Source organism: Taeniopygia guttata, chromosome 27 (genome assembly GCF_048771995.1).
Source record: "Taeniopygia guttata chromosome 27, bTaeGut7.mat, whole genome shotgun sequence".
NCBI lineage: Eukaryota > Metazoa > Chordata > Aves > Passeriformes > Estrildidae > Taeniopygia > Taeniopygia guttata.
The window spans coordinates 2,319,210-2,347,081 of NC_133052.1; the positions used below are offsets into that span (position 1 = coordinate 2,319,210).

Genomic DNA, 27,872 nt, shown 5'->3' on the forward strand with positions numbered 1-27,872 from the left:
CCGGCAGGAAGGGCCTGAGTAAACACGGCCCTGCGGGGGCAGCGGGTCCCTGGGCCGGGGAGGGCAGGAGCTGGGCACAGCCCCGGGCACGCAGAGCGCGGTGCCCACTGCACCCGGGTTAAACAAGCCAGAACTTTCCCCCTGCACAACTCATCATTCCACCCATTAGGGGTCCATCAGGGAGGGCAGGAGGCCCCAGGATAAATGGCCTTGGCCTTCGCTCAGGTTATCGCTGGGGCTTGATAAGCACAGAGGCATCGCAGCCCAGGCAGGGTCACGCCGGTCTTGCTGTACAAACCAGCCCTGCCCACCCCAAGGTTCTGGCCATGGAGGTGACAGGATCCTGACAGAAATGCCTAAGGTCCCAGCTGTCCCCAGCAGCTCTGGGGGCTGTGCTCAGTGTAGGTCAGGGATGAGGAGCTGCCCCTGAGCCCCCTCAGCGAGCACTGGGGAAACAAAACAGGCCACAATGTTTGTTGTGGAGTTCATTTAATTTATACAGCGACTGTCAGCAGAACACAGCAGGACTCGTGTCAAAGCTCCACCTGCAGCCACGCTTTGATTTCACTCTTCAGTCTGCAAACACCTCTGTGGGTGCCCACCACACCCTCCTGTAATGCAGTGAGTGCCCAGGACCTGCCCAGGTGCAGCACAAGGGTCCCTGTGCCCCATGGACATGCACATTGCAGTGTGCAGGGTACACATAACCTTCTCACCTAATTTTGAGCAGCCTGGCACCTCAAGGCATTTCCTCCTTGCTTCCAGGTTAATGAGTCTCGTTATTGTTCTAATCTGTTCATACGCAAATACTCAGCTCCACTGCGACAACTGAACACGACAGTCACACACAGCACCAACACAGCCCACTGCTGCTACAGGAATTGAGGAGTGCAAGGAAATACTGACAGCTCGGACAGGAAAGAAAGCAACAGCTAATGCAGGAACACACCACAGGGACCCCCTGCCATGGAGCTATTTTGGCAAGACTGGGCTGCTGCTCTCCCTTAAAGGGCTCCCCAGAGAGTGCACAGGACAATGTGAGTCACTGGTACATCCACCTGTGCAAAAGCTGCCTGCACCGATGGCAAACCCACACAGGCACTATCTGATGTGCCTCGAGGGCTTTGATTTCAAACCAAACTCCAAGAAATTTCACTGCTCGTGGCAGCACCTGCAGTGACCAGTGACAGCCTGCACCAAGGCTCACCCTCCCCATCCTGCCCCAGGCCACTCAGGCAGCTGAGTCCCAGTGCATGAGGACTCCTCGCCACTGCCTCCAGCAGGAAGAGGGGGAACAGCCCTCACTCTTCTTGAGCCGAGGTCGTTGGGCCTTTTCTCCATGTGCTGTTTTGTCCCCTCAGCACAGCTGCCATTTCTTTTCTGCCCTGATCAGCTGCCAAGGAATGCACAATACAGGGAGCACACACTGCACGCCAAACAGACACCTCATGCACTTGGTACCTTTGGGAGTAAACTTAAGGAAGGAAAAGTTTTTGTGATCCAGTGTTGTTACCCCAGAACGTCAAAGCTTTTGGCTTTGGGATGCCACAGTAACGCTCCAGGGTGCTGCAATAAGTTATTGTCACTATACACACGACTCACACACACGGGGAGGGGTCAGTCACACCCTTGGTGCTGGGGAGGGTCAGTCTCTCTCACACACACAACATTTAACACTACTGGAGTGGGGGGCTCAGTCATCAAACCTCCCCTCACGGATGATGTCAAAGGAGAAAGGGAGAAACTTGAACCCAGTGCCAGTGTAGAACTTGTTCTGGAATTCAATCCTGCAAGAGACAGAAGAGTGATTACTCATTAGAAAGGCGTCTCTCAATAGGAACAATTAGAAAGAACTCCATAAAAAGTAGGATTACTGACTAAAAAAGCTTTAAAGAGAAAAAGGGGTATTATAACACAATGTATCTTTTGGCACAACCCCCCATCTATGTGTGGAACAAAGAGCTGTCCAGAGACTTCGATCCCACCCTCAGGGACAAAAAATGGCAACAGGAGCAGAAGGCTGGCCTTGAGCTCAGTGTCCCAGGAAGCACAGGGAGCAGAGACAGCACTTTCTACACCAGCTGCTAAAGTTCCCTTTTTCATTAGCACAAGCCTGAGCCATGTGACACTGAGCTCAGACTCCTCACCAGCCACTTCTGTTTATTCCCTGCAGCACATTTGCACTGGGACGTGCCCGCCAGCTCCAGCCGAGCGTTAGCTCAGCCCCATTTGCTGCTGCCCCTAATGAACTCAAGTAAAAAAGGAATTATTCTAGAGAACAGCCTAACAGTCAGCCACAGCCAAATAGGGACAGAGAAAACCAATCCCCTGATTCCCAGTAAAAACAAGCCCAGGCTTCACTGACATTTTCCACTGCACAATCCACTGGAAAACAAAGTCCCTGCAGGCAGCAAGTGACAGCAAACTGGGGAGCCTTTAACACAGTTCAGGAGAAGGGTTTTTTCAGCAAATAAAGACAAACTGGAATTATTTTTCCCCAAATGGGGAATCATGGCAAAATCCAGAGCTGCTGGATTCAGCTAGCAAAAAGTGATTTCCCCACAGAGCCCAGGAGGGAAATGCTCAGGAAAACCAGCTTTAGTGTGTATCTTCTGCTGCCTCGCAGGCCAAGGAATCCCCAGGATGAGCAGGATTTTCCATGTGGGAGGAAGGGCTCCTTGCCAACATGCTCCAGTTTTTCAGGAACCCTGATAATCTCCATAAGTATCCTGTGACTAAGTAACTGTTCTGTAAGCAAAGGGAAATGGGAGGCAGAGGGTTGAGACATGTGAGTCACCCAAGCTCACTGTGACTGGCATGTTAACCCTGATGATTCACAATTCCAGCTGGCCTCAGCATCCAAACCCTCCCTTTGGACATTCCATTACAACTGGGCACAGCTGGAGGCCTGACACTGGAAGAGAGACTGCTCTAAGGTTAGAAAACTAGCCAGTAAAGTGTATTTGACCAAATAATCAGTGTAAATGATTAGTGGGTGTTTCTGCAGGTGTCTCCAGGAACACCCAGAACCCAGCAGGAAGCACTGCTGTTGCCAGGCTCACTGCCTGTTACGTGTCCCAGTTTATTGCTGAACCCTTCATGTGTCTCACATCGTGACCAAGTTCTGCAGAGAATTTACAGACAGTGGCATTATCAGCAAACAGCCCAGGAGTCCTCTGGCAGCAGCAGTGCTACAGACCCTCTCTGCAGCTTTTTGCATTAGCAGTTAGTGTCAGTGTTTCTTTCCAACCCCACAGAGTCAGGGTACTGACACTGGGAAACCAGGCAGCTCCAGTCCTGTGAGCAGGAGGCAAAAGTGCCACAGGAACCCCGACTGTCACTCAGTACAACTGCATTCCCACTCTCTGCTTGTGTCCCCAAAGGTGCCAGAGCCTGGGGTCAGGTGTAAACAGGCACACCTCGAGGGTGGCACACACGACAGACAGAACCCACTGGGGTGTCTGTGCAGAGACTGTTGCAGCTCCTCCTTCCCAAAAAGAGCAGAGGTGCCGTATCTGTCTCTGGGATATTCCATCCTGCCTGACATGAGGCTGCAGCTGCCCCTTGGAGCAGCAGCTCCTGCAGCCACACTGCAGGCGAGTCCTGGCTCATGGCATTTACAAAGGAAAATCAAATCCTGGCAGGTGGGTGAGCAGCTGGACTTCACCACTCCCACTCGCTGGATTGGGAGTGGGACACAGCTCCAACACACCCACACCTCTCAGGAAGCAGCACCCTGAATAGTTACAAACTTTTTCTTTTGGGCACAGTCTGTTTCGGCTCACATGAGAAGAGGTGACTAGCTTAAAAAGGGGGAAGCTGCTTTAATCTGGATGTTGATGTCAAACTACATCACTGAAAATGAATAAATGGAAAGGTTGACTATTTCAGAAGGGTGACATATTTCAGAAGAGTTACAGCAAAAGATGCTGACAGCATGACAGCTGAGACACATACAGAGCTGCAGTGGAGCCCAAATTCACACCCTGCAATCCTGGCAGCAATCCAGAGGCTGCTTCCACCCCAGAACGGCCCAACCTGCTCAAAGAATGCACATTGAAAAAGCACAAAATAAACCTCCCTCGTTTGGGACTGCCAGGCACAGCATGTGGAACAACCTGTGAATTCCCTGACCAGTAAAACACATTCTCAATTCCTCCTCCTTTCCAGGAAGGCTGAACCACCCACACCTCAATTCCTGATAGGTGACGGCTCTCTCACAGCCAGAAATTCCCATCTCCTCCTCCCAGGACAGCTGGATTTGACCTCCACTCTTCCTTCCTCTTCCTAAAAAGGGAACACCTGCCATTGGAACACCCTGTTTTTGGTTCAGGAGCATAAAGGAATGTGAACAGTGTGCTCTTTGGAACCACTGCAGGTGCCTCCCTGTGATAACCAACACCCAGCAACCTCAAAATCATTTCAGCAGATCACTTGCAGTCTGAAATAGAACCTTCAGCTTGCTTTTTGGGCTCTGAGCCTGAACAGATTTTCTCTCAGAGCCTGAGCCTGCAGGTTTGAAATAAATGTTTAGGGAAAACAGGACTTTGTCAAGCACTCCAGTTCCACTGCTGCCTGCACGGGCAGAGTGATGCCTGCCCTCACTGCTGCTGCCCCTGGGTTTGCCTGTTTGCCATTTCACTGACACACACACAGATGGGTTTTTCAATGGCCCTCTAGGGAAATGTGAGCCATTACCTCCAGCTCACACCTGTTCAGGTGTCTGAGCCGTATCTGGAGGTGCAGTTTGTGACTAACACCTCCCCAAAAATGTGTTTTCTGCTCCATGGAGCCTGTCTAGAGCAGCTGCTCAGAGCTGTTCCTCTGCTGCTGCTTAGAAATGGCCATGCAGCTCCACAGCCCAGAGAGGCCACAGCCCTGGAAATCCACTAATCCTCAAGGAATTACAGAGCAAACCCACCACATCTGGAGCTACACTGCTGCCCTCTGCTCCTCTTGGACTGCTCTCAGTGCCCAGCAGGGTCCGGGGGGCTCCTGCTGTCACTGCTGTGTGGCCCAGCACGGTGACAGCAGGGAGAGCATGAGGGACCTCTGGCCAGTCAGCGAGGAGCTCTCGAGTGGCTGCTACGCAGGGTTCAGGCTGGATGCCAGGAAAAACAGAGGCACCATCCAGCAGCCATTTCCAGGAGTGCCCCCCGGCTCTCTCAGCACAAGATGGCTTCGCCCCAGGATCAGCTTGGCTCTCTTGGCTACAGAGACACAGCGGGACCAGGATCCTGCACCCCCAGGAGCCAGGATCCTCCAGCCTGCACCTCGCTAGCTGCCAAGGCAGAGGGCAAAAGGCCAAAGCTTTCCTTCCCCACAAGCAGAGGAAAGGTGCAAAAAGGCCAGTTTTATTTTGCTTTTTTTTTTTTTTTTTTTTTTAGAGGCACTTGCTTCCTTCTGCACTTACAGAACTACTTTCAGAGAGTGCTCCCAACCTTTTCTTCCCATTTAAGCAAGACAGAGTCATCTGTCATCTTCAGAGACTTCCCTTTGCTCTCATGACCCCCCTGGCCCAGGAAATCAGCAGCCTGAGGAGATGGCAGCAGCCTGAACCCCAGAGAGGCACAGACCCTCCTACATTTCAGGCTGAGAAAATCCTACTCCCAGCTGCTCCTCTGATCCCACCAGTGCACTAACTAAGAGGGAATCTGAAGTGGAACAATGAGCGCTCTCAAACATGCATTAGAGAAAGCTCTTGAGTATTTTCCATACTTGGGAGCAGAGTAATTCCTTCTGCTTTGCTGGCTGCATACACAGGAGCTTAATGATGACAGGAAAGGGCCTGCAAAAGCAACTTGCAAAAGCAAGACCAGCAAAAACTCGCAGCCATCCCATAGTACCCCAAGGGCAGAAGGCAGAGCCACTCCTGTCCAGGGCAAGGTTTTACAGCAATGAACAAGAGCACGAGAAGGAACCTGCAGTTGTGGCTATTGCACACAAACAACAAACACAGGAACCAGGGAAAAGAGTAAGAGATGGAACAAGAAAGTCCTGCTGAAAGCCACAAAGCACACTGCTCCAGCCAGCACAGCCTCCCCAGTCCCAAAGCTTTGGGCCCTAAAGCTTTACCTTTTAGTGCTTATTTCTAAGCAGAGCTCCACAACTTTAAACAACTGGGGGGAGGTGCTTTTACTACAAATAGAATTGAAATCTCTGACCCTTTTTAAGACTTTCTGCCTTCTAGAAGATGGCATTTTTGCACAGTCCAGGTGACATCTATTTTCTTGTTATGAAGAGCTCTCCAAGAGTCTGGATGTTCCAGTAACTCACCAGTGCAAGCGCAGAGCGTGGAGGAAGGCTGAAAGCCCCTCCATGACCAGCAGAATGGCCACTGTCAGCGTGGCAAAAGCAGCAAAGATGAAGAAGAGGCCCAAGCCTCCCCCCAGGCTCCTGACGCTGAGGCCGATGTGGATCACCATGGTCCAGAGCACCTCTGAGAGCTCTGCAAGGGAAAGGGGAGAGGACTCGGGTCAGCAGAACAGGGGGGAGTTCACTGGTAAAGTAAAAACTGAAGTCAAGCAAACCCCCCCTTACAATGAGGTGGAAACTGAAGAAGGTGGAAACAAGAGCTTTTGCAGCCAAGTGTGCCAGGACATTGCCTCCAGCTGTCACACAGGGCAGGGCAGAGTCCTTGCTCAGCAGCCTTTGCTTCGTTCTGCCACGGTGACTCCACTGCTGCGCTCAGCAGAGCTGTGGCAGCAGAGCTGTGGCAGCAGAGATCACTGCTCTGGGCAATGCAGGCACAGCAGGCGCCAGGGGAGCCCTGAGCAGGGCCAGGAGCAGAGCTCAGCCCCCTGAGGACACTCACGTGCGTGGGCCAAGCTGAGGGCCCAGAGGCGCAGGTAGGAGGCCGTGTTGGAGATGCAGCCCAGGCAGTACTCGATGGTGTGGATGGCCTGGTACACCACGGTGTCCCCAAAGTCAAACTGCAAGGGAACAGAGGATGAGGGCAGCTGGGAGTGCAGCGTGGGCCAGCTGGGGGGGGACATTATCACCAGGGACACTGTGTGTGACACTGCACACTGACACTGTCTTCTCCTGGTTTAGCATGCCAGCGCCACAAACGAGAAATGGATCTTGTCTCAACAGGTTTTGCAGAATTAAAAATGCTGTGATGTGAATATTGTTTTCTTATTTTGCCATGTGAGAGTCAGATATTCCAAATTCATCCATGGGCTTAGCCAGGAAAAGACTGTTCAGCAGAGGGTGGTGCTGGTGTGCACTCCCTGGTAACCAGAGGTGCTGCTGCAGGAAGGAGGCATGCCCCAAGCTGTACTGTGTGTGCCTTTGCTACAGGGGCAACAGGAGCATTTTGCAAGACATGAACCTGCCCTTTTTGAAAGCAAAAGTAATGCATTAAGCTACCCTGAAAATGTCACATCTGTGCACCATTCACTGGCAAGGTCTCTGTGCCTTGATAATTTTCTGCAATAATAAAAGAATTTACAAGGAAGTCTGCCATGTAGGGCAGTTTCTTATCCTGCAGCTTGGGAAAGCAATTCCTGCAGTTTGGATTTAATCCATGCTTCAGAAACTGCTCAGATTCAATTGAACATGATGTTTTAAATACATCCAGTGACTAATGCTCTAGGCATGCACACAAGGCTATTTATATTCTTAATTCTCCCCAAGTATATCGAAGGCAATAAATATTTCAAACAATTCAGTTAAATTAGCTGTCAAAATTCTAATCCTTTCTCCACAGAATGTGAGCTGTGGAGTTCTTCACTGAAGGCTGCCCTAGCCAACAGTTCCAGCTCTGCACAGATGAGGCAGGAGGGAATGTGGGAAATGTTTAAACAATGACCTTTCAAAGCTGAGTGGAACTGCCACAGAGAGCAACCCCTGAGCCACTGGGATTGCTGTGGGACAGTCCTTTTGGGCTGACACATTTTCCCCAGGCTCAGGGAGACATCAGGTACACCAGAACAAGAACCCTGTGCCTCTCCCCTAATCCACACAGGCCTGTGCATGGCAGAGCTCTGAGCAAACCACTCTCAGCACAATTTTCAGCAGCAGTGCCCTCATCAAGCTGTTCTGATTTCATGCCATTTGTAAGTTTTTTTGTAGTAAAATTGGTTACCTGATAGTGCTGAAACCTACACTCAATCCTGCATCAGTATTAACCCCCCATTTTTTAAATACTTGTTACAAGTGATAATGAATGAGCAGTTTCTCAGAATGGAGCTCCTCTCTTACACAAAGCCTCTGGCCAGTTCAGTTCTTGAACTACATGAAACTGGACTGGCTGTGCTGCATTCGCTCTCTGGGTCAACCAGCATCATCCTTAACATGGCAGATTGTGGGAAGAAATCTCTTTCAACAGTTTGCTGCAGCACAGAATTAATAAGGCCACAACAGAAAAACCCTGAGGCTTCTTTGGAGGCTCAAAAGTGAAAACTTTTCAGTTTGAGACCTCCAGCTGAACAGTTTCCCAGGCAACTGGGAACAATCTGCAGACGGGATCAGACAGACAAGCTGCATAGATAAAGTCATTAAAAGACTGTGGATGTAGGTGTGTATGAACTAAAAATGGCCTGTAACATGAAAACAGCAAGATCTTTTGGAAAACAAGATGCTGTGACATAACAAGTTCCATTCAGCACGTTTGACACCGATGGGAAATGGCCCAGGTACACATGAAGGCAAAGCTGCCGTGCTCTTACCACCTCGTCCTCTGTAGGCTTGAAAACACAAATTTACATTTAGTGCAGTGTTTGATCACATGAATCATGAAGACATTCAGCAATTCCCTCCTATGCACGCCACAGAAAGCAGTACCACATCCCATGCACTACAGAGGCAGGATCTGCTGCAGGCCTTCAGAGGCATCAGAAAACTCCCCAGCTCCCTCAGATCCACTGGTTTTCTCCTCTCCCAGAAGAAAGGGAAGTAATTAATATTACCCCCAGCAGTCAAAATGAATATATACACAAAATTTCAGTGCTGCAGAAATACAGCCCCTGAATTTCCACTGGCATGGGAGAAGCAGGTAACATGTGGCACCCGGGAGTGCTGTGCACCCCTGAGATGATGGCTCTTTGGGGACAAAGAGAGCCACATCTCCCAGGATATGCAAATTATCCTGCTTTTTCTGGAGTCCTGGGAGTGACCAAGAGACAGTCTGTGAGAAAAATGCTAGGAACACACTTCACTGGGAATGCTGCTGTTTAAACAGCCTGGAAACAAGTACTACAGTCCCAGTGAGCTCATCCTGCTGCCGAGTGCAGTGCCCTGAGAGCGAGGATGCTCAGGTGCTTACCTCTTCCCCCTCCTCAGAATGGGTAGATAACTGGTCATGTTGAATGATCTCAGCATCCTCCTCCGTTGGGCCATTGCCCACCCGGATCCCACCAAAGTTGTGCGTGCCCTGACACATGCAGAAAAGAAAGAGCAAAGTGTTGTTTGGGTTTTAGTGCAAAAGTGCAGGTTTCTCATGACTCCATGTGCAGCAGCAGCTCACAGAGGAAAACAAAATATTAAATAGTAAGGCCCAGATTAAGGCAGGTACAATTCTATTTCCCAGCTTGGATGGGAAAGGTGCTGATTCCTGCTGGGGCTGGGGGAAAAAAAAAAAAAGTCTGTCTGAGTGAATCCTTGGTACATTTCTACAGTGTAACTGCAACCATGAGGACAATAAAGGCACACCTCTCAGAGGACATTTGCTGGCTCTGACATGCAGCAGCCCCACGTCCTGCCCAGCATGGCTGGACAAGCACACACCACTGGTGGGTACTGGAGCAGGTCATGGAGCTGAACACACTAACACAAACACACACACACGTGCTCCCACCAGCCTCAGGCATACCAGCACTGCATGGAAAACCAGATCTTCCCCTGCCTGGAAACTCTACCTTGTGCAAGCAGGTCCTTTTAGAGACATCTGTTCTGACATTTAACATCTGACCCTCAGCTGCACCTCCAGGACTCCAAAGGGAAAAGAACAATACACAGACTGAGCTGAAATGCTGAAACTGGGAGCAGATCTCACCTGACCCCTGAGTCTGGCCCCTAGAAAGGCAAACTACAACACCACAGATAGAAATAAACCCTGTGCCCAGCTTCAGCACTTTGGGTCACCTGTGACACAGGACGTGACCTGACTTGCCACATCCAGACTGTGGAAGTCCAGGGATGCCCATGCAGATGGAAGAGGCTGAAGGTCCCAAGACCTGGTGCTTGCACAGACCAGCAGAACAGCTTCTCTGAGTTCTTCTACCTCCTTTGTCCTTAGAAGCCTGCTTTTATTTCAGGTTGAAATATAAATATGCTCAAAATGCCAGCTATAAATTAGAGATTTTATCAGGTTTCTAAAAACAAATTAGGTAGGCGTTTATGCTCTGAAAACAGAAATAAAATTTAAAACCCCCTCCATATTAACAACTAAGACAATGCTTTTATTAGGATTTTCAGTATCTCTGAAACACCACAAGTCACTGAAGACTCCTGTCAATATTCTATTTATGTATTTCTAGCCTGTGTGAACTTGCACTTGAGCAGCCTTTCCCTCACACTCGACTCATATCCATTCCCTGTAACCCAGCCAACCTAAACACAGCTCCAACAGCTCCAATTGTTTACTTGATCCTTCTAAGCACACTTCACACAAGACCTCCCCTCGCAGCTTCCTGATGGAGATGCATTTCATACGCTGGAGGGATCCTGCACAAAAGATCCATTGTCATTTCTGACATTTCTGTGATGAGACTAAAGTGTCATGAGAGAACCAGCTGACGTGTCCCTCCCAGCACCTCTGGCACCTGGAGAGCATGATGTGCTTCACACAATTGGTGAGACTCTCACCTCCTCCTCAGCCAGGCAGATTCAGAACTAAAAGGTAGCTGAAATAGGCAGGACTGGGGAAAGGACTAAGTTCTGGGGCTGCCAAAATCTGCAGCAGAAAGCTTTGGCAGCAAAGAGCCATCTATAAACTTAGAAACACGTAAGTCAAAACAACTGCCACCGAGAAGTTTGTTTGTGCACAACCATTTTATAATAATTTCAGGTCAAAGTGTGTACAGGACAGATGTGTCACAAATCCAATGGTTACTGACATGGAGTTGCTGGAGGCCATCACATCACTGTGTGTTTGGGAACACGTAATGCAAACAGAAATGCTGCACTGAGAAGAGTCCTAATCTATCTTAAACAAATACACAAGCAGAAGAAAAAAAGGGGAATTTAACATGGGGAGATGTAAAATGGCAGGAAATCCTGTGCTGCTCTGCAGGTTGGATTCAGCAGCACTCCTGCAAGGAAGTGTCTCTGTGCACGCACAACTACCATCCTGCAGCCTGGGTGTTCATCCAGAATGTATCAATTTGGCTAAACTTTGCTCTTTCCAAGAGAAAGTGTTTTTCACCCTAAAGTTGCACTTGCCATTCCCTTATGAAATTGAGATAGGTTCCATGCTCCCCTGATAACCAGACACAAAGCCAACTCCCGTCTGCAATGCATCAGGCGAGTTTGAAGTGCACTCACTGTTGCAGCCGCTGCTGCCTCGAGCGCCTGCGCGTTCGTGCTGCCCTGGGCCTCCTCGGGCTGCCCTTCCTGGGGGTGGACGGAGAAGAGACAGGGAGGAGGAAGGAAACAAAAGAGAAAGGGAGACGAATGGAGGGGACATGGGAGGATGAAAGGTGGTCAGAGAAGGGAGAGGGAGTGTCTGTAACTGAACTGGTCTTTGACTCGCTGCACATCCTCACAGCGCTGCCAGACATGCACGTCTCCGCAGTGTTCCTGCACCTCACACACAGGTACTGTACAGTGCAGCTGGAAACCTACAGAGCACCCCAGCACACAACCAACCTCTCACATCAGTCTCTAAGTCTCTTTTAATTGTTTTAGTTTTTAACCATCCAAGCTGTTTGAACAAAGATAGCTGAGAATTCTGCCAGCCAGTTCCATCTCTGTTTCCCACTGCCAGCCTAGCCCAGCCACAGAAATGCATCCAGCAGCCAGTGAGGCTGTTCCTAACCAGCTACCAAAGCCCAAGCCAGAGACACTGTTGTGATCATTGCCAACAGAAGGGGTTTTTAAAAGCAGGTTTGATGCTGGATCCAGATCTGGGAAGCAGGCAGGCAACACTCTGTCTCCAGTAACACCCACCTGCTGGCATGCCCAGGAATATGCAAAAACACTTTACAGGTTTCAATGCAGTGTGAACCCATGAATCCAAGCTCAGGATGGAGAACACAGCTTTTCAACCAAAATCAGTTTTCATATGGAAAATATAAAAGGGAGTCACCCACCAAGTGTTTTCTCCTTAAATACTGCTGGCGAAGGACCAGGGGTTTGGCCACCAGCATCCATGGCACACACAGCAAGGCTACCACCACAAGGAAGCACTGGAGCCCTTTCTGCAAAAGAAACAAGTCTCAGCTGCAGCCCCTGCTCAAACACACACAGAACCCAGCAAGAATGGCTGAATTCCCAGCATGTGGATGCTCCACTACCTCTCTCTCTTCTGGGAACAGCAATTACATACTTCATGCCTGCAGCTGCCACCTCTGACTGAGCACAGCATTTAATGCTGGGACTGGGTTAGACTGGGGAAAAATCCAACAGATCCTGCAGGGAATGAGAATTTGGCAGGTGTCTGATACTGCTGGGAGGAAATAGCGTAGGTGTCTGAGCTAAGCTGAGAGGAATCACACTGCAGACATGGGACAATATTCCTAATTGCTTCCCACAATTAATCAGGATCTGCATGTTCTGAAGCCACAGCTGACTTATGGTCAGACAAATAAAATTTCCTGGTATAGGGATTATTCCTTCCTTCTCCAATATTACGTAGTATCAGCCTTCAGAAATGCTCTGTCACAGTGTAAAGATGTATCATGCTTGATTTGCCAATTATGACAAGGTCAATGAAACGCTCCAGTATCACCAAGCACCTCTGATTCTGCTCTAGCAAGAGCACTCACCTGCCCACTATAAAGCATCTTATTACTGGTGTCCTCATAGGAGAACAGAAACATGTTGATAAAGTGTATTAAGAGGCTTGGTGCTTCCTTGGATGTGTGAGCATCATAGGCTGTCCACTTGTAAAAGATGAGAATAACAAGGTATCCAAAGAGGGAGGACATGAAAATCATTTCTGGGATAAATCCAAGGTATATGTTCAGTGGCTTCTTAAAATAGCTACAGGGAAGAAAAAAGAAAGAAAGTTTATATTAGTTTTAGGGCAAAATTAGAATTAGAAAGTTAGAATTAGGGCAAAAGCTTTTAATAAGAGTGTGAAGACAATGCAGGGGCTCAGCAAAGACAACAGCTGGGCCTGGAGCACAGGAAATGTGGGACAGGCACAGTTCTACACACAGCCAGAGACAACTGCACTGCAACTTCCATCAGGAGGTGAGGGCTGACAGGCATCTTAAACCACACAGCACCCAAAGACATTCCACTGCCCCCACCATGAGAAAACCAGAGCAAAGCACTTACATGTGGTTGAGGAGACTCAAGGCGACACCAAAGAGCATCTGGAAAATGCCAAGGATCACAGACATCTTCATCTTAAAGGAATTGAGGAAAGCCAGCTTATTGCTGGCAATATTCCAGATCTGTGAAAAACAACACCTAGTCAGATAACCAGGGAAAGGAAAACAGGAGAAGGAAAACACTCCCTTTAAGCTAAACAGTATGAGCCAGGCAGGAAGTGTGAGGCTGAAAAAGCAGGTTTTAAAAGATGTATTTCTCCTACAGATTTCTTTTGGGGAAATGAGCAGACAAGCTTTCAGCTGGGAACAACCTGATAGTAACTGAGCCCAGCACTGAGCAGGAATCAAACCTGTTTGCATGGTACCTCAAAGATGCAGGAGAAAAGAGGCTGTACCCTTAACAGAAACAAAATGATTATTCATTTAAAGGAAGAATTAAACACAGGTCTGATTTCCTGCACTTCCTCTTTATGTGGAACCCACACAAGGTTTGTCATATATTACAAGCAGAGTTAAGAGGTGTTGATGCAGGCAGGTACAAAGTGGCAGGATTACTGGGAAATGTACATTTCCAAGGGTGACTGAAAAGAGAGATTAACAACTTTCCCCAAGGTAAAAAAGTAACTTCAGAAAGTGATTTTCAAGGCTCATCAGATTTGATTAAAGCACTGCAGGTCAGAAAGGGTGAGAAAGCAGCCTTTAATGGATCTCAGAACAAGGGTCTCTATCCCAAATCTGGCATCTCAGAACACTGAACAGACAGGTACTTTTCTTTCTGCTGACACAGAGGATTTTGCCCAAAATACTGCAGAGGAAGAATGAGCTCTTACTGGGTCAATGCCAAATGGGTAGGGCCCACCAAACACCCCTGGGATAGCAGGATCCAGCTGCAGCAGGGGGGTGGTCTCCAGCAAAGCATCTCTGTTTGGGAACAAGATTATAAAAACATTAGTAGCAATGCCACCCTCCTTCTGTAAAAACTAACAACACTCTTCCCTTGTGAGAGCAAGAAATAGCTTAAATTGAGAGAACGTCAAGGTTGCAGAACCTGTAGAACCTCTACAAATTCTAGAGGTTGTAGAACCTCTAGACTATTGGGAATATAGTCTAATTAATAAAACCCTGTTTCTTGGTCTTTTATTCAGTGACACAAGGAAGACAGGTTCAGGTGACAGGAATCTTGAAATGTCTATGGGGAAATAGATGAGAAACTGCATCTTTGTAAGTTTTCTGGGAAAAAAAAACAACAAACATTTTGAATCTTGGCATGTATTATCCCATTTACAACCCTCTTGCAAATCTACCTGAGACAGAGGTCAGAAATTTTTGTTTTCCTCAGCTGGAAGGACAATGGGGAAGGACAAGTCTCACTGTGTCTACAAAGTCACCAAGGGTTTACTCACGACCAGTTGGCTTTATTGAACATGGGCCGGACGCTCCAGGAGGAGCCGAACATGTTGAGGGATTTGGAGAAGCAGTCGTTGTAGATGAGGCCAGTGTAGGTGGAGAACAGCCCCATCAGCAGGATGATGTAGCGACCACTGAACACCATGTTGAACATCTGGTGGAAAAACCCAAAAGGAACAAAGGAATCCGTGAGAACAGGGAAGGTCCCTCCTAAAGCCAAACTAGGAAAATCAGTCTGCTGTGGAACAAACATTGGCCACGTGAACCAGAGGCCAAAATCTATTTCTCCTTGTCAGGGATTAAGAGTGCAAGAGGGAGCAGAGCAGCACAGATAATGAGGATAAAGGGGCACCATGGATCTCCACAGGGGACCCAGGAGCAGCTGGAGAGGACAAACTGCACTGCACAGCCTGATGCAACTCCCAGCTGGCAGCCTGAGTTTGGAATCAGGAGCACAGACCCTGTCAGTCTCCTCCAGCCCTGCCAGTGTATCTTAACTCTGGTTCAGCTTCTGCCAGCCCTGAGCCAGCAAAACCAACTCTGAGCAGCAAATAGGAAAAATGTTAGGGATGGGATATTTATGTACAGGAATTGGGAGTTTTGCAGTGGCTAAACCCCACTATGATCCAGCTAAATTCGGGGTGATTTGTTTACACCAACTTACCTACTACACTTGATAATTTCCTTCAGACAAATGAAATTAATATTTTCCTATAAATCTACAAAAGGAAAAATCAAGGGAACTCAATACTATTATGAAATTACATTATTTTGTGTGTGTTTGTATGCGTGTGCTCTTCAGGCTTCCCAGCCTGTCCACGTGCTACAAAAATTCCAAAGGAGGCGTAATGGGCATTGTCAACTCAAAAGGAGAAGGATGGGAGTAAACCAAGGTGCAACTCTTTGTTTGAAATACACACTCAGCATGATCTGCCACTTTACCTCATTGTCACTCTTCTGGGACAGAATCCGACTTTCCCTCACCACCATCCAGACAGCAATCAGAGTCATCAGGATTCCATGGCCAAAATCCCCAAACATCACAGCAAACAGGAATGGGAAGGTGATGATGGTATAGGGTGCTGTGAGGGAAAAGACAACATTCCCAGGGCACTGTGTGTTAGTCAGCCCAGATTCATCATGGTATAGTCCAGGCAATTTAGTAAATATAACTCCCCAGCTTCCCCTCTGGAAAGCTCACAAGTCTCTACTAGAATTCTCTATTAGATATTTCCACATAGGATAGGCAATATAGACAAACATCACAACTAAAACATTTAAGACAGAAGTCTTGGACTTTTCTGCATCTGAATTTACCTGGATTTATTTCCCGATATGTCCCAATGCCATAAGCATCAACAATGTTTTGAAAGCCAGAAGTAAACTTGTTAGTTTTGTTGTATGTGGGTGGGGTCTGATTGGTTTGCATCCTGTTTAAAATAGATGGGACAGTGGATCCGCTGTGCTCCTGTTTGAGAAAAACAAAGGGAAGATCAGCAAACCCACCCTCAGAGCATTGGAGGACTAAGCCCAACACAGCTGTCCCCCTGGCATTTGGAAAACTGCAAGCCTGAGTGTTTGCAGTGTGCTTGCACAATGAGACACTGGAGCAGCTGAGGAAGGCTGCCAGCATTCCACTGCTCTCCACTTCGTCTAGCAGGAGTAAAGGTGAACATAGTCTGTGTAGGACAGACAAGAAAACAAAAAGCAAGTGGAAGGACTTTAAAAAACCCAACTCTCTTGGCTATCTGAGCAGAGGGTGAGTTTGCCAACATCCTGGAGAGCTCCTCTATCCAGACACCAGGACTACAGAGCCTAGCCAGGGTAACTAAGCATACCAAAGGACTTACACACAGTAAACTCCTCACCATTCCAGCATTCACCTGAACTTTAACCTTCACACAATGTATTTGTTACTTTTTTTATCTCTAAGTCGACATTCCTGCACGCTAAGTAACTATCCTCTGTGATTCCAACAGGCCAAGGGGATGGTGCTCAGAGGCTCACAATACAGAAAAGGCAACGAGCCCAAGTGTGGTGGCCCAGCATCTACTCACAGTGCCTCTCCTGAGAGCAAACTGGATGGAATCGAGGTCAGCAACGGGACACCAGACTTCAGCAATCAAGCACTTCTGTGTCACGTCGATGTTGCACAGGTTCAGGGTGTGGTAAATCGCCTTCATTTTCCTCACTTTGATGAACCACACACGGATGTTTTTAGCAGCTGCCTGCAAAACCCTCTGGCGGTGATCCTCAGTTTGGTTCAGCACCTTTCAGAGGAGCAGGAGAAAGATGAGGCCAACCATGGAGCAAAGCTCAAGGTGCACCAACAAGATAAGCCTTTCCCACAGAGGATGAAGGACCAGCTTGCTCCCCCACCCCAGGCACAGACTGCCCCATGCCTGCAGTCTGTGATGTACCCCCAGAGTAACTAGCTCTGCTGAAAAGCTTAAGGGCTTTTTCCAGGGACACTTTCTGATTATTTTCCTCCTCCAGCTCCAAGGTCAGTGGTTGTTTCAAACAACAAACTGTGCCAAGATCACAGGGAACAGTTTTACCTCCACCCAGGTTAAAAAAGCAGAGAAGAGTGCTGCAAGTAAAGGGTGTGCTGCCTTGAAAAAACACACAAATTACCCTGAAAGACTTGTTTACTGAAGGGAAAAGGAGAAAGCGTTTCCTACTGAGGGTGTTTTCCAACTGGAACATATCAAACTCAGGCCAAGTCAGATTTCCAGTGGAAAGTCTTAGATTGCAGGGAAAGTGAGGACACAAGGCACATGCTGCTTATAGCAGTTATATTGCTTCTGAGTTCCTGTCTACTTTAAAGTATCTTTTGAGCTACAGTGCACAACTCCCCACTTGAGACAGTTTCTGTATCAAATAAGTAGGTCAAATTCAACCCTTTTTCCTTGTAGCTTCTGAACCTTTTCTCAGTTTTTGCCTCAAATCCCTTAAATTTTTCTACATTATCACATACTGCCTTTCTTTCTTGAAGCAAGCACCAGGTATTTCAGAGGTGAGACCCATGAGATCTGGGTGCTAATTACTTTTTACCGACATTCAGACTGCTGCACAAGAGATTAGCTGTAAAGAAGAAGCTCTTCAGGACAGCACAATGTGCAATTATAAAGACAGGCAGAAAAAGGAAGAGCTAAATTAATGTTAGCATTGTTGCATCTTAGCTTGAAAAAAGGTTTAAATGTTTTCAAAGTACTTGCAGATGAAGTAGGCAGTTACACAACATGGTCTCAGAGTCAGAACCTACAGGATCTCCCTACATGAGTTCCTCTTTTCTCCCTGGTATGGAGTTCTCTGTAATCATTTGTTTATAATAAATTGCTTAGCCCTCGAGAAAGATCAAACCACCCATCTCAAATCCTGACACAGAAACAACTGAGCAGCCTCCAAACACCTCCCTTGCACTGCTGGTCTCAAGCTACCTGAAGCTGAAAATATGGTCATCTCATAGGGGCAAAAATCCTCCTGTTTTAACAGAATCTAAAGTTTCCAAATACAGTTTTCAACCATATTATTAAAAATATAATTTAAAAAACAAAGAAAGTTCATTGGCTCCAGTTATTTTACCATCTGAAGATCATCAATTCTGGTATTGACACCAGAAGCCATTTCCTTCCGCTCCTGGGGTGTTTCTGGGCATGGGTAGAGGGAGGCCCGGAACCTGGAAGACAGGGAATCACCTCAGTGACAGAGATGGAAAGATCAGTCAGTCAGGGGTGAGCCAGAGGCACCTTGAGAGAAGTTTCTGATCAGCAGAGACTGCCAAGCAGAGCTCCAGCCTTACATCAAAGGGATGCAGAAGTGCTTTAGGCCAAAGCAGAAGTTGAGTGCTAGAGAAAACAGAAGTGGGATGGAATCCTCTGCTCCCTGTGCTGCCAGTGTCTCCAGGCACTGTCACAGGGCTGGTCAGCCATCCAGCTGAGGGGGGATGCTGTCACAGCAGTGCAACTGCTGACAGAAGCAGTCACTGTTGTCTCCACTGTGAGAATATCCCACTGATATCCCATCAGGCCTGCCCCAGAAATCACCACTGCCTTGTTTTTCTGCATTCCCTAGCACAGCAGTTGTGTACTTTGAGCATTACAGGCTGGGGAGTGGCAAGTGTGACTGTAAAATGTGCTTAAGTTACTTATGGCACATTTCATTTGCTCTCTAAATGTGCTCCTGCAGCCACTGCGAAACAGGGAACTGAGAAACATCGATATAAAGTAATGTCAGTGCGTTTAAAATAATTGAGAGCTGCCCAGCTGTCAGACTTTCATACCCTTCACAGATCTTCTTGACTCTGTTCTTCAGCTGGTCACCTTGGAAGAAGATGATAAATACAGACTTGTGCACGTAATCTCCCTAGAACAAAGGAAAGAATTGTAGAAATTAGCATTGGCTAATTACCAGAAATCTGATTTTCCTTTCACTGAATCTGTCCATCAGAGCTCAGATATGCAGAGCAGGAAATATACCTGATTAACACTGAACAAGGCAAGCAATTTTCTCAGCTTCAGTAGAGAATACTTGCACTGTGTTTGTGTTCACTGAAGCAAAATGCCCTAGGTTATCCGTTATTGATTCTATAAAGTAAAGTAAATGGGAAAACCTGGTAAGAGCTCCAAAACTAATGATGATTTTATCAGTACTTAGTTCAGTCAGCTCATCTACAGAATCAAGCCAAAAGAGTGAATGAAGATTTAAAAAAGTGGAGTTTAACCAGTGTGGTTCCCAGCAGAGACACATTCCTAGCACAGCTGTGTCCGTGGGGGCAGCCAGGGCCCCTTTCCTGCATTTGTTGACAAGTTATTGTTCTACCTTACTTAGGAAATTTTAACATAATGTTTCAAGAATAATTACATTAGGTGTAACCTCAATTTAAGGAAGTTCTGCACAATAAGAACGAAGTCTCTCCTAGCAGACAGATGATTCCACAGGTCAGCTACCAGTGGTTGGTGGGACACGGGAATACATCAGCCTCACATGAGAAAGAGAGGCTGACACTGAGCTTCACCTCCTGGATCTGTGTTCCAGGGCAGCCCTTTACTAGGTAAGAGTGAGGGTGTCCCAAGCTTGGGCAGTGCCCACTGGTTTGAGCACAGAAGACACTGGATGTAAAACCAGGCCAAATCACAACATTGATTATTTATTTTTATAGTAATGTGAACAATTCTGAGGTGGATGTTTAAACTACTGATTAGTGAATTATGAAAAAAAATGAAAGGTTCTAGTTCAGAGAAATGACCTTCAGACACTACACACCACCCATGTCCCAAAGAACAACTCCCATGGAGAATCATTACTCATTGCAGTTTGGGCCAGAGAAATCACTAGGCCCTATGCTATGCTGCAGTCTATGTTTTGTTTTCCCCCTTCCAACAGCACTCCCCATCCAGCCTCCTATTTTTGTTTTAATTAAACAGGAAAACATCTGTTGATGAAGCTCAGAGGCTGCAGCAGGTGCTGGGATGGACCTCACTGAGGAACAGTGTGGAAGAGGTTTTACAGCAACTTCTGTGAGCTGGAGAGAACTTTGATAAGAGGATCCATGTTTAGCCTTGAATTTTCTACCAAGGTTGTTGACATAAGTAAGAAAGAAGGATAAATAAGAGAAACCTGCAACTGCATATTCCAGTAAGTGATTTGTTTGTCTTTCCTGACCAATGAGTAAAGTGTAGACTGAGGTGTTTTGTAAGAATGCATAAAAAGCATGCGTTTGAAGCCTTCTGAAAATGGAGTGTGTTGCTTTTTGCTGTCTCTGTCTCAACTACAACAGGACAGAGGCTTCCATCTGAAGACCCCTGCAATGTTTAGCTGCTGCTGCTGCAGCAGGAGCTCCGGTACCGTGACGGGGTCCTCCAGCGGGTTCTCGATCTCGGCCTGGCGCAGGAAGACGTTCCCGCGGCACACGCGCCACAGCATCCGCTCAAAGGTGGGGATGCGCTCGCGGTTGATCACGCCAGCCACGAACCTGCAAGGGACAGCACGGCCTGAGGGGCTGCACCTGAGCCACCCCACAGCCAGCACACCGTGGCAGCTGGGGGCTGGCACCTCACCAAAAGCTGTTTTAACATTAAAAACCCTGTTTTAACATTAGTTCTTCAAGCAGAATGGAAGGTTCTCTAAATACACACAGCAAAACAATTGCACTAGAGCACAGGCTATGTTTTTTAACAGAATGAAATAATATTTTAAAAATCTACAAATCACTGCTTATAGGAGAAACAAATGCATTTAGATGTAGTTTCTAGCCTTCATTCCCCTACAGTCCTGGTACATTGGCTGCAAGGGTTACAGCAGCCACGGCTGCCAGTGACTCTGTCCTGGGCTCATACTTAGACCTCAATGGACCAAACCCCATGTCCAGATAAAGTATTACACATGTACAAGGAAGCCTGGAAGCAGCTGATAAAGAGGATGTAGAACTATACAGTTATTTCAGACCATTATGTGCCCACAGGAGTTACAACTTTCAACAAAGCTCTGAGATCTCAAACGTCTGAGGAAGCAACCAGACAAGTTTACACAGAACAAACTGGGTTAACTGTTTGGTGCAGAGAGCAACTTGTGAAGCACAAACATGAACTGGGAAGTGACTATAGGCAGGAAAAGAGCAGAGAGCAGCAGCCAGTTTTAGATCAGCTTTCATCTGCTGAAAGTTCCACAACTGTGCTCATATCATTGCTGCTTCCACAGGCTGATAATCCCTAATCCAGCAATCCTGAACTGCAATTACCCGAGTCGGAGCGGGGCACCTCTTCCCATCTCGCTCGGCTCCAGCAGTGAAGAGGATTCCTCCAACAGGTCTGGATCCGCCATCTGCTGATGATGCAATTCAGCCTGAATTCACAAATCAATTAATATCTAATGAAACCAGTTAGTGGCATGCAGGGAATGAGGAGCCAGGAGATAGTTGTGGGAGACAAAGAAAGAAAAGAAGAAAGGAAAGGAAAGAAAAGAAAAAGAAGAGCAAACATAAGACAGCAAAAAGAGGAATAAGGTGACAGAAAAGACAGCAAGAGTCACACATGGAAGGAGAAAAACAAGAGGAAAAATGGAATGGCTCAGCAGGGCTTCCACACAAGAAAGGCTTGAGGACTGTTGCAACAAAGGGGCTGGGAGATATATAAGTCTGAAGAAAGGCAGAATTCAAAAAAAAAATTCAAGTTTTAAACACAAGTGATGTTCCCAAGAACCATTTTTAATGGCACAGAGCAGAGAAACACACCTGACTCATGTATTTCCTCAGATATTAAATTAATTAACCCTTATTCACCATATGGTTCACCATCAGTGACACAAACACTGCTCAGAGCAGGCCAGCAACACGGCACATCTCTTGGCCAGCAAGGCACTGAAACAGGACAGTTTTACACTGTCCTTCTCTGCAACCAATTTGCAGGGTAAAATTCTTAGGAATATGGCTTGTAAGTGTCAGAAATTCAGGTCAAGGATGCTCAAATCATATCCTCTTTTGCACCATCTTCACACTTGTTCAACCCCGCCTCACACTTAGTTCTATCTCTGCAGCTTATAAAACGAAATGCCAAAGATTACAGTTCCTGAGCACAACCAGAGGGCCAAAGTCTACCCTCTGTGGAATGCAGGAGGTCTTTCCCACAAAGCCACCAAGGGACCTTGTTAAACCACACTGGAAGGCAGAGTTTGACCCAAGGACACATCACATCCACACACACACACACACAGAGCACAGCCTTGCAAAACCTGTGGCAAGTGCAGTAACTTAGCCCCAGTCTCTGTATTTGGGCAATAATTGTGTCAGAGTGAAAATCTCTCCAATGCTTTACCTGCTTGTCAAATGAAAGTGTTTGCCATATACAAGAGAGTTTTTGCAAGGCTGTCACCAAAAGCAGCTCAACTGCTTGTACACACACTTGCTGCAGCTTAGGATGTCACATGAGGGAGGGAGCCCTTCACATGGCTTGGAAAGGCATCACAGGAATTCCTGATCCTTTCAACTGAAAGGTGACTTGTTGCAACATCAGAAACTGAATGAAAATTCAGTTCATACAGAACACAACTAAAATAAGAAAGTTTGGTACCTGAAAACAAAACACACAGACCAAACAACCCAGCACTGTTTGACATCTCGATTTCAGGATGTTGAAGAACAGTAAGTTACAATTGTTAGAGGCTTGTATTGTATTTCCAGTAACCAAGACACTGTCTGGGGTAATTTTTTGTGGTGTGCAGCACATTTTAGCAGATGACTCATGGAAAAGGAAGAACAGCATATGTGATACCTCTGGATTTGCCTCACCTGAGAGAGAATTTGTTATATGCTTAATATTAGCTTGGCCCATTTGGGCTATGTGTCCTTTATTTAGGACAAGTCCTGTTTTGAGGAGGTGGAATTACAAATCAAAACAGTTTAGAATAAATATGGATTAGACTAGTTTATCTAAAAGGAAACATTATTTTGCAAGGATTATTTGCATTACAAATTCCATATTCCTTAATTTCTCAACAACTCTGATTTGATGAGCACACCCTTTCTAGAAAGGAAATGGCACAGCAGCAGCAGCTCTGAAAGGATAACTGAAGCACTGCTGGGGGATTTAATAGAAATAAAATACTGAGACTGTGTGGAAATGGAAGAGCTATCCAGTTCCAGTGCAGGAAAACAGGATTCTGGGAAATCTACTTTGAATATGAGTTTTCACCAGCAGTGAGTGAAATGTCAGAGTATTGTGAACTAGTTTTACTAGATTAGGTCATTCAGGATTGGAATCTCCCAAGCATTTCCATGACAGTAATCAAGAAGCATAATACAAGAGCATTCATTATTAAACACTTTAAAATTGCTTATTGATCCCCTGATCAGCACCTTTGATCTCAAAAAAGGCTCATTTTCTCCACTGATGATTGCAGTCCTGCCCTGTGACAGTTCTGGATGCCCAGTGCAAACCCATACAATTCAAGCCCCTTCCAGGTCACAAACGGGACAAAAATCAACGTTCACAAGAACTAAAAAGGATTCATGTCACCATCTATTAACCCAGAGCCAGACAGAAGTGACAGATGCAAAGCAAACAGAGAAAAGCAGATGGCAGAAGAGTCAGAGGGAGGAAGAAGGGACTGCATGCCATTAACCGTTACTTTTCCAGTCTTCTTTTACGCTCACACTCTAGGCAAAGCTCTCAGAGAAATCTCTCCAGCTCATATGGCTCTTCATAAGCAAGGACAAGAAGACTGAGAAAAGGAGCATAATCATCAACATGGTGTGTTGGAACAAGAAATGGCTGCTTGGGCTGGAATGGTCACAGGAAGAACAAGGGGACGTTTTGCCACCCTCCCTCCCACCATGTTCAGACTCTGGAGAGCGAATGCCCAGCAGGAAGGAATTGGAGAGTCAGCCATTTCTTGTGCAACTCATTACTATGAATAACACAATCTTAATTACAAGTTATTGTAGTCTTCAAGTGTTGAAAGTGCTGTGTAATGGCAGCGTGGAGGAAGTTGGCCATTCTGGGATGGTGAGCAGAGGCAGCTCTGGGCTGCTCGGGGCTTCCCCCAGCTGTTTGCTGAGCACAGAAAGCTGAGACAGTTTTAAACTATCCACACTTATATTTTACTGAGCATCACCTGTGAGCTGTTCTGTTTGCTTTTATGTAGAGCAGCATAGGTTACTCGGTGTATTTTGTTTTATTACTACAGAAAAAGTTAAGAAAGAGAAGCAGAATATTTCTAAGCTTTCTGTGGCTGGTTTGTGTAAGGCTGTGGGTGACCTGACATGGACTGTTTAGAAAATTGATTTTGATCTTTAAATTTAGTTTGATCCCACTGCAGTTGAAGAAGAGCAGTGGGAAGAGAGATCAATAATTAATGAGGCCAGGTTGGATGAGGCTTGGAGCAACCTGATCTAGTAGAAGGCGTCCCTGCCCAGGGCAGGGGGGTGGATGGGGATGAGCTTTAAGGTCCTTCCCACCCCAAACCAGTCTGGGATTCATTCTCGATATAGAAGTGCTCACCACTTGGTTTTACATGACACTCAGAAGAGGCAGTGCTACTTTAACACAGCAAAGTAATGGATTATCAGGTTAATCCTGTTTGTCCAAGGGACACTTGTAAGTGAACATCCAACGCTCAAAGACAAGGGATTTTTGTACTGAAATCAACCCCACAACCCAGCAGCCCCCACAGCAGCAGCAGTATCTGTGTCAGCAGTAACTATGACTGGCACAGGACCAACCTTGGTGCCTGAACAGGCAGTACTTTCTCCCAAAATAACAAAAAACAAACTGTTAGATAAACGGCCTGAAGTGTGCAGGCGTCCAGCTCCACTTGACAATAGCCCTTGTAAATACCAGGAGCCATTTCCGTTTGGAATTCTTTGATCAAATCCTGAGGTTAGAGGAAACAGGACATCTACTCAGCAAAAACATGTCCTGAAAAACACACAGGAGCTCTTTGAGAGAACTGCCAAGACTTCAGCTTTACAAGGAAGGGTTATGTCTTCTCCCAAGCAGGGGTTATGTCAGTGCCACAAATGGCACTGGAGAAGCTGATCTCAGCTCCAGTGAAAGTTGCCAGTTCCTAGCCTAGATGGTATTTGACAAAATGTCCAAGACTTGAAATGTCAGCTCTGCTCCACAACTGACCTCTGAAAGCTTCAGGGTTTGATCAAATTCTCAGTTAATTAATTAATTATTATGTCAGTGAACTTTGTATTGTGACCCTGATGAGTCTCCCCATAACACTTTAAAGGCTGAAGAGAAATTCAGCTCAATTTTAAGTGCACATGCACTAAAGAAACTCTGACCCACTGGGGACAGTGCTTGCTGTAGCACCAAATTTGGAGGCTGTTGATGTGCTTTCAAAACTACTCACATCTTAATCATTTGACACAATTTTTAGACAAACCACTGCTTAACTAGAACAAGCCCAAATCAGCATTGTAGGAAGTAAATAATGAGTAGCTATGTATACTGCATGAAAAATGGAAAACAATTTGTGCAGCTTTCTCAAACAAAGCATAAAATGACCCTGCTGTCCAAAACAGCAACTAAAATATATCTGAGAATAAAAATGGTAATTTCTATGAGAAGAACCAGCTCCCCAAGTGTTAAACCCCACCGGTATTCTGACCTCATCAAAAAACTGCTGAGTTTTACGCAGTATAAATTTTAATTCTGTCAGCTCCAAGAAGTTCCTCTTCAGAGCCTCCTGGTTGGTGTTGATTTCTTTAAGCTCATTTTCAATTTTCTCAAAGTTTGCCTGGAAGATGTGAAAAGGAGAAGGAAAAAGGACTTAAAGCAATTCCATAAGTAAGTGCTGTTCAGTCTGTCAACACACAGAGGTAAGTGAGATGCTTCACATCCCCACCCAGCTTGCATGGATTTACAGGTGCATCTCCAGCCTGCTGTGGCACAGATCCAGATCTGCCACATCTGCAGGAAACTGCACACTTCTGACACTCAGCCAGACATTTATGGACTGGATTGGTAGTGTTTCTCCAAATCAATAAAATCGTGATAAATTTGATGACCACCACCATAAATCATGTGGTTCTGGCTGTTTTTGGCTCGTTTCAGTGGTGAAATTCCTGTTGAGTATTCTCACTTCTGTATTTGGACAATGTGAGCTGGCAGAGCTGCTTCCAGGGACAGCAGGAGACTGAGCTAATGCCCTCCTGCCACTAAATCCTGTGAGCATCGACCAACAGAGAATTTTGCCTGTTTCCTTTCAGAGTCAAATACTAGCTTAAGTCTTAACACATCATTACCTCCAGGTCAATCATGTCACGTGGAAAAGGCACCTCTGGGTTTTCGCCAGTGTCCATGATAGGAATATTTGCCTTTTTAATCTCCTTCTCCACAAACCCTGTTGAGACAGCATTAAAAGTGTTAATTACAGACATTTCAGTGTCACTCAGTTCCCCCAGCAGCAGCTGATTCCTTCACCTCCTATTACAAGGTGTCTGTTTTGGCCAGAGTTATCTTTCCAGGGGGAGGTGAATCCCTGGAGGCAGAGAGCCCTGCCTGCTCCCTCACCCCTCTGCTTGCTCCAAACGCTGCCCTGCAGCTTCAACCTGCTTTCAGTGGGTTTGTTTTTTATTTTATTTAAGCAAAAATCTGCAGAGTCAGAGCCACAACAACCGCAGCGGGAACGTACGGAGCTTTCGGTCCATCTCCTCGCACCTCCGGACTTCATTGACGAATTTACGGTGGAACACGTTCACGTCGGGGTTGAGCTGCAGGCAGAGACACGGGAGTCAGCGCACGGCCACGCCACCGGCCCCGGTGCCCCGGTGCGGCGGGGCTCGCGGGGCTCCCGGTGCGGCGGGGCTCCCGGTGCCGCGGGGCTGGCGGGGCTCCCGGTGCGGCGGGGCTGGCGGGGCTCCCGGTGCCGCGGGGCTCCCGGTGTGGCGGGGCTCCCGGTGCCGCGGGGCTCCCGGTGCCGCGGGGCTGGCGGGGCTCCCGGTGCGGCGGGGCTCGCGGGGCTCCCGGTGTGGCGGGGCTCCCGGTGCGGCGGGGCTCCCGGTGCCGCGGGGCTCCCGGTGCGGCGGGGCTCCCGGTGCCGCGGGGCTCCCGGTGCCGCGGGGCTCCCGGTGCGGCGGGGCTGGCGGGGGACACTCACGTCGCGGAACTGGACCTTGCCCAGCTCGCCCAGCTCGCTGACACAGCAGTAGGCGGCCTCGGACTGCAGGAACAGCTGGGCCAGGGTCATCTCCTCGCTGCGGAACAGCTCCCCCATGGCGGCCTCTGCGGAGACGGGCCGTGACAACCGGGCCGGCACCGAGGCCTTCCCGCCGCCCCGTCACAGGCCGGACAGCGGCGTCCCCAGCCCGCCCCGTGCCGTCCCCACCACATCCAGCCCCGCTCCGTTCCACTGCCATTACCTGTCCCTGTCGCTGTCGCGGCCTGACCCGGGCCGGCTCCCGTCCGCGCGTCACCGCCCGCGTCTCCCGGTGACCGCGCGCGGCCCCGCCCCGGAACGGCGGCGGAGGGAACGCCCCGCGGGGAGTGACGTCATGCGCGGCGCCGTGATGCAACGATG

At 47.6% G+C, this 27,872-nt stretch overlaps 1 protein-coding gene across 8 annotated transcripts; it reads right to left on the minus strand.

Annotated features, from left to right (window-relative positions):
* Nucleotides 1-472: 472 nt before the first annotated feature.
* On the minus strand, nt 473-27,872 carry ATP6V0A1 (ATPase H+ transporting V0 subunit a1). 8 transcript variants are annotated; one of them, XM_030256473.4, is made up of 23 exons: nt 27,715-27,872; nt 27,453-27,577; nt 26,988-27,066; nt 26,599-26,696; nt 25,962-26,090; nt 21,589-21,671; nt 20,697-20,823; nt 19,132-19,214; nt 18,435-18,528; nt 16,907-17,119; nt 16,167-16,317; nt 15,792-15,931; nt 14,846-15,003; nt 14,273-14,363; nt 13,447-13,565; nt 12,930-13,146; nt 12,255-12,362; nt 11,488-11,556; nt 9,269-9,376; nt 8,673-8,690; nt 6,815-6,932; nt 6,277-6,448; nt 473-1,787 (listed from the first exon to the last, which is right to left on the minus strand). In XM_030256473.4, exons 2-23 carry the CDS (start codon nt 27,567-27,569, stop codon nt 1,694-1,696), a joined length of 2,586 nt encoding a protein of 861 aa, XP_030112333.1. In that variant the 5' UTR covers nt 27,570-27,577; nt 27,715-27,872; the 3' UTR covers nt 473-1,693. The 8 variants fall into 8 exon arrangements, with proteins under 8 accessions (XP_030112333.1, XP_030112331.1, XP_002197932.1 ...); XM_030256471.4 differs by having other exon boundaries at nt 21,589-21,692; XM_002197896.7 differs by lacking the exon at nt 11,488-11,556.

What these genes read in the sequence shown, in the direction of transcription:
- ATP6V0A1 (XM_030256471.4), bottom strand. Translation starts at nt 27,569, where the DNA reads ATGGGGGAGCTGTTCCGCAGCGAGGAGATGACCCTGGCCCAGCTGTTC. An exon ending in GGAGATGGACCGAAAGCTCC is followed by an intron (nt 26,697 to 26,987) that starts GTACGTTCCCGC and finishes CTGTCTCAACAG; the next exon opens with GGTTTGTGGAGAAGGAGATT. An exon ending in GTGACATGATTGACCTGGAG is followed by an intron (nt 26,091 to 26,598) that starts GTAATGATGTGT and finishes CACATCTTCCAG; the next exon opens with GCAAACTTTGAGAAAATTGA.